This window comes from Chironomus tepperi, unplaced genomic scaffold (genome assembly GCF_022539635.2).
Source record: "Chironomus tepperi strain 1889 unplaced genomic scaffold, CSIRO-AGI_Ctep_v1 contig_174, whole genome shotgun sequence".
Taxonomy (NCBI): domain Eukaryota; kingdom Metazoa; phylum Arthropoda; class Insecta; order Diptera; family Chironomidae; genus Chironomus; species Chironomus tepperi.
The window spans coordinates 75015-85310 of NW_027226296.1; the positions used below are offsets into that span (position 1 = coordinate 75015).

Genomic DNA, 10296 nt, shown 5'->3' on the forward strand with positions numbered 1-10296 from the left:
GTAGCCATAGATAGAGCCAGCTTCAGGAACCGACTGAGGGAGGCCATGGATCACACTTGATCTGTACGACCAACGAAGCAAAGTAAGTAAGTCCAGTTATATGTAGTAGCTACATCATATCCAATCGTCCCTCATACGAAACAAATAATTCATTAATTTTTTCTACATGACTTCTTTTTCTGTTGATTTCATTCCTCATAATATGAAATTACATAATGGCAAAAATTATAAGAATGACGCCGAGAAAGTTCTCCTTTTTGTATCTTATTATGGGATGCTTCTTTAATGATTTATTTTTATTAAAGAGGCCAAGGCATAGAACAAGGAAAGATGAAAAAGCTGTTGATGATGAAAAGCAGCCAATTAATTTAATGAAAAGGAAGAGTTGTGAAACTTATTCGTGATGTTGGAGATAAAAATAATAGGAAATTCTCATTTATTATATTTTTATTGGAAATAGAAATTGTTTTAGAATGTTGATTGCTGTTTTTAATTGATTATTAGGGATTGATATGTGATTTATTATTAGAATCTTGTGAGAAATGAGAAATGAAGTCACGGGTAGGACGCTTTTGCAAGGCTATAGAAGAAATACTGCACTTATCCACAATATAGCCCAAATGGGACTTAAATCCGCGTCTTCTTAATTGCATGTCCTCTCTACAATGTAGAACAAAGAGCAGAGATACAGAAGAGGATAGCCAAACATTCATAGCTACTTAATTCGCTGGCCTAATGAATCAATTGTGACCTAAAGCAGTTTTTGTCTGAAACTGACCCTATCGCAAGGTACTGCTTGCCAATTTCCGATAATATTCCGATAACATTGCCTCTCCAGGGCGATTAAATTGATTTAAACTCTATCATCTGAACACCACAAGAACCTCCAATACTGACTCAATAATTAGAACTTAATTAATTCTTATTTCATTAAATAAACAAACTAGAAAACTTTCATAATTAATAATTTTTTTTTTTCATTTTTCTAATATCTCATAAATAAATTCAAGTAGACTTTCACCTTCATTAGCTTGTGAGCGTGGGTGTTGTTACGTGTTTAATGAACACAACTTTGAGTAGTCGGCAGCTGCAAATGATTATCCTTCCTCTACTTTTTGCTGCCTCATATTTGAGGTGATTTTGAGGCAAGGAAAAGTTTGGATTGTGACCTCCGCATGATGAGAGACTTTACGTGATTGAGATGTTGCAGCTTTAAGTGTTGGAAGCTTGTTGTGGATCGGAATGAAGTGATTGATCAATTTGAATTTTAGGATTGAAATTTCATCAAATTTGACTTAGAAACATCCAAAAATGCACATAATTGGAAGTAGTTTACAGATTTAATATCGAAATTCATAACAAATCCCTTCACATCCCACAGAGCTGCTCATGAAATACAATACAATTTTTAAGACAAAAATTATTCCCATACATCTTATAAAATATCTTATTTCAAAGAATATTAAGCATAAAAATTCTCAAGTTTGACTATATAAATTTTTCGTCGTCTCATTCCAAACATCCACAGACACAAGAAAAACAGCTCATTCTGAAAATTGATATTGAAAACATTTTCAGTTCTTTTCATACTCATGCAACAAATTCTTTTTCATGTCTCGTGTTATTCTTAAATTCACACAATAAATGGATGATATAAAGAAAATGAAATTCATTGTTAAAAAGAGACGATTTTTGTGTTATTTTAAAGACATAGACAAGAATGAACATAAATGATTGAGAAAAATTGTATAAAAACTTTTATTTTGACGCTTTTAAAGCGATGACTTTAGATTCAAGAGAGATTGCAGTTGAATGACAAATTGGAAGCTTCAATTTTAGTTCAAGAATTAAAGCTTCAACTTAAGATCAAGAAGTGAAACTTGGACTTAAGATCAAGAACTTAAGCTTCGACTTAAAACCAAGAACTGAAGCTTCGACTTAAGGTCAAAATTTGAAGTTTCGACTTAAAATCAAGAACTGAATCATCGACTTAAGTTCAAAAACTGAAAACTGAAGCTACGACTTAAGATCTAGAACTGAAGCTTCGACTTAAGGATCAAAAACTGAAGCTTGGACTTAAAGCCAAGAACTGAAGCTTCGACTCATAAACCAACTTTCAACATGCACAAAAATTCAAATAAAAGCGCTTAAAAAACGAAGTTTTTCTCCTCAATGTTCTTAAAAATAACGAAACAGCAACAGCAGCGAGAGAGAACAAATACACACAGCATAAAGAAGCATAAACCTCAAATAAATACAAGACAGAGAAAGGAAAATATCTTAATAAAAATAGTGAAAAATTGAAACGATAGAAAAGAATCCGTTTTCCCATTTCATGTGAAAGCTAAAAAAATGGATTAAAGCATCTATGAATGGAACAGAATGTTATGGTTGTGGAAGAAAAGAGTGAAAAAATCATGAGAAGGAACAAAAGATTATCGTTGAAGGCTGTATAGTTAAAAGTGTAGATTCACTGGATTCTTGAAAAATTTCAATATTTGAAGCCTTGCTTTTAATTTAAGTCATCATTGTGAAGCTGTGCCTCTAATTAAAAGGGACAATTTTGATGCTACGCTTCTAATTTATTCATTAATTTGGAGCTCTGCTTTTAATTTAAGTCAATTATTTGAAGCTTTGCTTCTAAGTTCAGTCATCGTTTCGAAGCTATGCTTCTAAATTAAGTCATTTATTTAAAGATGTGCTTTAAAAACTCGACTATTTAAAGTTCAAATTAAAGTAGTTGAAAGCCAAAACTTTCCAGACCAAAACAGAGAAAACATAGAGAAAATTGAAATCAGCAACTAGATAAAAAAGCTCATGTTTAATTTAAAAATTCAAAAAAATACTCGACTGAATGGGAATTTCATTTTATTTCATTTCATTATAGCTGCAAATATCTTTTCATAACACCACACCATAGTCTTAGCGGTTTCGAGACAAGAAGAATGAAAATCATTTAAATAATGAACTTAAATTGAATAAAGCAGTTGAGGATTCTACCCGATTTTCTTCTGTTGTGCATATAAAGTCAACAATAGTCGCGATGTTATGATGATGTTGAACAACATTTTATGAATAAATTTTCAATGAAAATGGTTGAATTGGGTAGCTTTGGGATGTGGGACTTTTTATGGGAAATGGGACTTAAAATATGTTTGTTGATGTCAATTTTGAACTTAATTAAGATGCTTTGTGTATGGAAATTTGATGGTTTGGTGCAATATGGCCAGTGTTGCGCAACCTGAGTGCCGCGGCATTTTGAGAATGCTGTGAACTGCATGTAATGTGCGGATTAGTTTGTAGCTTGCCACCAACATGTCCCGTAGCCAGAAAAAGGTTGCCCACCCCTGATTCAGACCTTAAATTAAGTTACCTGACCTAGAAGAGTTCTGAGTAGACTTTCCTCTAATTATGTCCCTGCTTTTGACATTTTCTCCGATTTCTGACGCAAGAAAATCTCTAAAAATAATTTGCACTTCCGATAACTTCTCGAATTTCATGATTGACCTTTACATTGAACATAAAAAGAATTCAGACCAATTGAAGAATAGAGTCTGTGGGATTCATACTAATTTTCGTACGTAGGCTGCACGTTTGTATTTTTATTTATGAAACATAATTGTTTTGAATATAAAAAGAAGCAAAATATTCTAACGAAATATTTTTTGTGTTGTAAAATATCATGTTTCATCCAAGATACAAGAAAAAGTTCCTTGACGGTGGCCTTGAGCGTTGAGGGAAATTAATACATTTAATGGGGACTTTTTGTAAGTTTGGAAATTGGATCATATTTTTATTATATTTACATAAAATACTGTTATTTTTTGAATAAAGTTGAGTTATTTACCTAGTTGATGCTTAAAGGAAGTTGGTTTAGATGCATTCTCACTTTATCAAAATACAATATAATAAATAGGTAAGCAAGGGAAATGGAAAATGGAACGATCGTATTTTCGTCTGAATTCTGCAAATTTTCTGACCAAGTTTTGCAGATTCTTTGACATTTTTCGACAATTTTTCTAAAAACTGTCGAAAACCGACAGAAAACGGCAGAAATCGGACAAAAATTGACAGTTTTGGACATTTTTAGTTAAAATTGAGCCTTAAAGTTACCAAATAATCGGCCAAGCCACAACCAGTAAGCAAGTACATAATTTATAATGGTATCAAATTTATTCTTCATCCTTTGGAGGCTCTGGATCGGTTAGATCAGCTTGGCCAGCTGGAGCAACAGCTGGTTTAGGCATACTATCCAATATACCTTGTACAAATGGAGTCACAGGAGCATTAGGTAGGAAAGTATCCATAAATCCTCTCTTGTCTAAAAATGGCAGCCATGTCTCAATAGCTTTTTTGTAAATTGGATTGTTAAAGGCATTAAGGAAGGCTTCCGGGTCTCCTTTGTTCTGGTCAAACATTTGTGAAATGTCCAATTCTTCGCTTGAGTCATACTTAACAACAAACATGACGAACATCATGTTGAATGCAACTGGAATCAAATAAGATTAAATTTAGTAAATTTAGTCAAATGTTAATTATGAATGAACTTACAAGCACCGCCTTTTTGCAGCAGATCAAGTTGCAACTCAATAAGTGTTGGAATTGGCTGATCATAATTCAGTTTCTTTAAGGAATCGACCAACTCATTGTAGTAAAATTGGACCAAATCATCAAAATAAGCAACTTTAACATCATCAGCAACAGAAGACACAAAGAAGTAAATTAAATCATGTGCTGGACTTCCCCAAAATGACAACTGAAAATCGATGAATTTGACATCAAGAATTTGTCCATCTTCACCGTACTTAAACATCATATTGTTGCACCAGCCATCACCATGATTCAATACTTTAAATCCACCTTGCATTGGCTCAGCTAGTGCCAAGTAAATTACGAATAACTTGATTGGATCCCATTTCTCAATTTTTTCGGCAATTTTCTCAAGACCTTCAATACTTTTGACTGTCTTTACGTAATTTTCAAACATCATTTTGAAGGTTTGTGAGCTCTTCTCGAGTCGTTCTGGAGTGTTGAGCTTTGGATTTTGCATCATCATTAAGCGATCGAGGAGTGGGCTGATCTGTCCATCCTGAAATGAGGAATATATATTGAATAATGGCTAGATTGTTCTGTAATTAGCTACGTTGCTGTTAATGACTCTAGCTAGGAGGGTATCCAGTGGTATATTTGGGTCAAAAACTAGTTTTCACTTGAACAGCCCCTCCCGTCCCTTCTGCCTCTCGCTAATCCCACCACACCCACCTCTGCCAACCCTATTGACTCTGCCACACCTATTTCTATTGAAAACTGAATCTGGCAACACCATTGATTCTAAAAATGGAAAGGGTTAGACCCCCAAACCTGAATACACCCCTGGATATGTGCATTGAGATCATCGGTCATTACTCCACTTATAATGCCTCGTGCTAAAAATGCCTGCATTCTAAATTGTTTGATAATAATGTTATCACCTACTCGAGATAACAGACTCACTTTTCAATGTTATCGGATTTATAAATCTCAAGCTATTGATAGAAAACTGCCTTAAATGGCAAACAATGGACATACCTTTTGATGACGAATGGCACTCGCCGCGTGGAACTTTGCAAATTTACTGAGTACCAATTTTGAATGTTCTAAGTTTAATCCAAGTTTTCGATCAGCCATGACGTAATTTTGTTCCTTTAAGTCATCAAGAACGATGATTTCGTACGGTTCTGACACAATTTTTATGCATTTTGGACCGAACTCGACAACTTCATTAGCTTTTTCCAGGAATGTATTCTCAAAATTCTCAATTACATCTTTATAGACGACAATTTCATGTTCGAAAAAGTCAAATTCCTTCATTTCCTGAATCGGGGAAATTAATGCCTTAACAATTGCATCAACCGTCTTTGATTCTTTAGTTTCGAGGATTTCAACCTTGATCTTCGCACGATACACGACCGATACATAATTTTCATTCTTCCCTGTTGCTGGCAAGATGAAAACAAGTCGTAGCTTAAACTGATCTCTCGAAATGTTCAATTTACGCTCGACAATTTCAATAAAAAATTCGTCATTTACTGCGTCACTATTTAAAAATGACGTAGATGCTTCGTCGCGTGCGCTCATGATTGTGTCAGTCTTAATTATTTTCCTACAACTGAGGCTAGATCACTGAGAACATTTACTTTTTGTTTTGATTCAAGTCATTGTTATCAGTTAGATGATTAGATATTGAGTAAGAAATTCATTGATAATTTTGAGTTGTAGTGACAATACAGCAAATAGGAGAAATTGATATTGTGCCGGTTTTGAGGTGTTCGGTATGATTTTACGACTAGTCATACACAGCAACATGAGATGTATTTTTTGATAATTCACAACTAGACATTCGCGTGGAAAGATAGCCATTTATGAAAACGTGAACTGTTATCAAGAAACGGCCTTGGTTATGGATATATTTCTATAAAAGTGATGTAATTCTGATTTATTTTGGAAAGGTCAATGATTTTAGGCTGGCGCATAGCCAAATCTACTGTCTATATACTTCAGAGGGAGGCTGAGAGCCTAGATATACAGGAAAAGTGGCTTACAGTCATCGAGTAGACAAAAATCTCACATAACAAGTTAAAAGCAAGTTAATGTCCAGTTCTAACTTATTTTTGTCCACTTGGGTACTTATAAGCAACCATACGAACACCTGTATGCGTACAGTTAAAGTAAAAACAACTCAATATTCATTGAAAACTATAACTTTATTAATGTATAAAAATTTAACAAATTACTCTTCAGTTTTTGGTGGCACAGGCATTTCAGGCTTTGGCATTTGAGCAATTATAGCTTGAACAAATGGTGTCATTGGTGCAGTTGGAAGGAATGCGTCTAAATATCCACGTTTGTCTAAGAATGGCATCCATGTCTTAAATGCATTTCTATATATTGGATTCTTAAATGCAGCCTCAAACATTCCTGGTGAGTCTTTTGTCTGCTCGAAAATCTGTGTGAGGTCCAAGTCTTGTGGTGAATCGTATTTAGCGATGAACATGACGAACATCATGTGGAATCCAACTGGAATCGAATAAGATTAATTTTCGGAATTTGAGTTAAATGTTGAGTATGAAGTAACTTACAGGCACCGCCCTTTTGTAGCAAGTCTACATGAAGCTCATAAAGTGTTGGAATTGGCTGATCATAATTCAGTTTCTTTAAGGAATCGACCAACTCATTGTGATAATATTGAATCAAATCATCAAAATAAGCAACTTTAACATCATCAGCAACAGAAGACACAAAGAAGTAAATCAAATCATTTGCTGGACTTCCCCAAAATGACATTTGAAAGTCAATGAATTTTAAATCCAGCACACGTCCCTCATCATCGTACTTAAACATCATATTATTAATCCAATCATCACCATGATTCAATACTTTTAATCCACCTTGCATTGGCTCAGCAATTGCCATAAAAATAGTCATTAACTTCATTGGATCCCACTGTGAGATTTTCTCAGCAATTTTCTCAAGACCTTCTGTACTTTGGACAGCTTCGATCAATTTTCTGTACATCATGAGGAAGGCTTGAGAGCTTTTTTCCATCTGCTCAGGTGAGTTCATGCTTTCACTTTGCATTAATGCAAGACGATCTAAATGTGGACTGATCATGCCATCCTATGGGAATATTAGTGAGTTAGCCTTTGTAATTGTTTTGTTTTTAGTCATCGACCTTGAATTCAGTCGACTTTTCAAAAATAAAAATTGATAATAATGCTATCGCATACTTACGATAACATTCATACTATTTTGATGGAACTTCCATAAATGGAAATACGTACCTTTTGATAGCGGATAACACTAGCTGCATGGAACTTTGCGAGTTTACTGAACACAAGCTTTGATTCCTCTAAACCTAATCCAACTTTACGATCAGCCATGACATAGCCTTCAGCTTTTAAGTCATCAAGAACGATGATTTCGTATGGTTTGGAGACAATTTTAATGCATTTTGGACCGAACTCAACAACCTCATTGGCTACTTCCAGGAATCTATTCTCAAAGTCCTCAATTACATCTTTATAGACGACAATTTCACGTTCAAAAATAGCAAATTCCTTCATTTCCTCCATTGTCACAATTAATGCCTTAACAATCACATCAACAAGCTTCTTTTCTTTTGTTTCAAGCATTTTGATGCTGATTTTCGCACGATACACAACCGATGCATAATTTTCATTCTTTCCCGTAGCTGGCGCAATGAAAACAAGTCGTAGCTTAAACTGATCTCTCGAAATGTTCAATTTACGTTCGACAATTTCAACAAAAAATTCGTCATTTACTGCGTCACTGTTTAAAAATGAATTAGAGGCCGCGTCGCGTGTACTCATGATTTGTGTCTTTTATGGTTTTCACTTCACAACTAGCGAGAGATGACTGAGAACATTTACTTTTTGTATTCTATATCGTTATGATTCAATCATTTTTGTGATTGTGTTGGAAGGCATTTGCTATCATTATGATTAGATACTGGTGTGGAAGTAATGTGAGTATTGAGGTTGAACTGGAAATGTAGCGAATTTTGTTATGATTTAAACAGGTTTTTTGGCTTAGCGTCGTGGGCTGTGAGGAATTATAGAATGACCAGCACATTTTGGATAAAACCCAAATATAACAAGTTAGCTAGTCGGTCCAAATTCAGTATCAGGCAATCGTGAATCTGGTATGGTGCCTAATTTAAACTGAATATTGTCAAATCAGTGTCACGCCGCTTCTAGTTCAGATTTTTGATGGATTTATGGATTTGTGTAATTCGTGGCATAGAAATGGCAGAAAATCTGGCTCTTGCCTAGGTCAGTGTGACTCTGGATCTGAATTTAATGAAATCCGGCCGTATTCCAGAGTCAAGTCAGTCTTGAGCACCATTTTCGTACATTTCAACATCGTGGACTTTCTGGATCATACCGAATTCAACCAATCTGGCCTAACAAGAGAACTATACAGACCTACAAATGTATTTTCATCAATTTCCTGTACATTTCAACATCATATGCTTTCCGACTCAGACTAAAAATCCCTTAAGACAAACTGATCAATCTCATACCCACTCTATTTACAATTAATCGTTCTGTAGCGTGGCATAATGACCCATAACGAAAGAATCTTGTTTTTAATTTTTATATATTTCCAACTACAGTTAAGTAGACATGTGTTTGTAATTAGATAGCCATAAATTGAATCGTTGGTGGTTATCATAATGAGATATTTCATTATTATTTTCACAAATCTGATGCAATTTAAGAACATTTTTTGGTACAAGAAATTGAAGATTTTTATAATTATGGAAGTGAATTTGCATATAGATATTAAAAGGTTAACTACATAGAGATAAACTCGATATAAGCAGAGTATGGATAGTTCAATTGTGATCATGCCCAAATATCACAAGTCGGTTAATCAATTCCAAATCAGGCTCAAGACCGACGTGACCCTGTGATGGTATAGATATAGGCTCAAACTGAATCTGATATTAATTCACAGTCATAGTGGCTTAAGATAACGAATTTTTGATCGATTAACCGATTTGTACTGTTCCAGTTGATAAATGTAAAACCTGCCATGGATTGCCAAGTTTAAAACTAGTCAATTTATCTCAGTCTGTTCCAGTCAGAAGAATTTCCAAATTTGACTTTGCATTTTACCTTCCAAACTATCCAAAAAATCCAAAAAGAACTATAAAATACAGAAAAATTTATTTTTAAACTCAAATATTTCATTTTCATTTCTTTGAATTCTTTCAAAATTCGCCTCCAACTGAGATTTATTTCACAAATCTATAGCCTCAGATTTTCCTCACACAAAACAATTTCAAATCTAGACCAGCTATTCATTCATTTATTCATATCATGAACTGACTTAATAACTTTGAAACTTTTCAAATGAATTTCAAGACTTTTCTCCATAAAATCCTCAATAAAAAAAGGAATTTAAATCTGTTTTCAATCTCCGAATCCCACAATTGATGACTAAAAATAATTCATGCATATCAGTAATCATTTAAAACTTGATGATCCAAAAAAATGGGACTTTCATTAAAAAAACGACAAACTTTATCATCATGTTGGAATAGGAAGGACTTTTTTTTTTGTGTTTAAACAATAAAAATATCTTCAATGAATTGACATCAAATCCCTCATTTATCATTTTACCATTCCTATGTCCCGAAAAAAGGGAGAGTTTAAGTACCGAGTAGCAGATGTTCTTATTGTGTTGAATTTTTGTGTGATGATTGAAAGGAGGTGTCATTATGATTTTTTG

The 10296-nt window shown here is 34.0% G+C and overlaps 2 protein-coding genes across 2 annotated transcripts; both read right to left on the reverse strand.

Moving 5' to 3' along the window:
* Window positions 1-3582: 3582 nt before the first annotated feature.
* On the reverse strand, window positions 3583-6135 carry LOC139089063 (uncharacterized). The gene is made up of 3 exons (XM_070638492.1): window positions 5569-6135; window positions 4552-5089; window positions 3583-4489 (listed from the first exon to the last, which is right to left on the reverse strand). Exons 1-3 carry the CDS (start codon window positions 6115-6117, stop codon window positions 4173-4175), a joined length of 1404 nt encoding a protein of 467 aa, XP_070494593.1. The 5' UTR covers window positions 6118-6135; the 3' UTR covers window positions 3583-4172.
* A 589-nt stretch (window positions 6136-6724) lies between these two features.
* LOC139089055 (uncharacterized) lies at window positions 6725-8406 on the reverse strand. Its single transcript, XM_070638484.1, has 3 exons — window positions 7821-8406; window positions 7119-7656; window positions 6725-7056 (listed from the first exon to the last, which is right to left on the reverse strand). The coding sequence occupies exons 1-3, from the start codon at window positions 8367-8369 to the stop codon at window positions 6770-6772; spliced, it is 1374 nt and encodes a 457-aa protein (XP_070494585.1). The 5' UTR covers window positions 8370-8406; the 3' UTR covers window positions 6725-6769.
* Window positions 8407-10296: the final 1890 nt, after the last annotated feature.

Bases quoted from the DNA above. Each gene is read 5' to 3' on its own strand.
- LOC139089063 (XM_070638492.1), bottom strand. From the start codon at position 6,117: ATGAGCGCACGCGACGAAGCATCTACGTCATTTTTAAATAGTGACGCA. The intron at 5,090-5,568 runs GTATGTCCATTG...TCCTCATTTCAG, and splicing joins GTGCCATTCGTCATCAAAAG to GATGGACAGATCAGCCCACT. The intron at 4,490-4,551 runs GTAAGTTCATTC...ATTTGATTCCAG, and splicing joins GCTGCAAAAAGGCGGTGCTT to TTGCATTCAACATGATGTTC.
- LOC139089055 (XM_070638484.1), bottom strand. From the start codon at position 8,369: ATGAGTACACGCGACGCGGCCTCTAATTCATTTTTAAACAGTGACGCA. The intron at 7,657-7,820 runs GTACGTATTTCC...ATATTCCCATAG, and splicing joins GTGTTATCCGCTATCAAAAG to GATGGCATGATCAGTCCACA. The intron at 7,057-7,118 runs GTAAGTTACTTC...ATTCGATTCCAG, and splicing joins GCTACAAAAGGGCGGTGCCT to TTGGATTCCACATGATGTTC.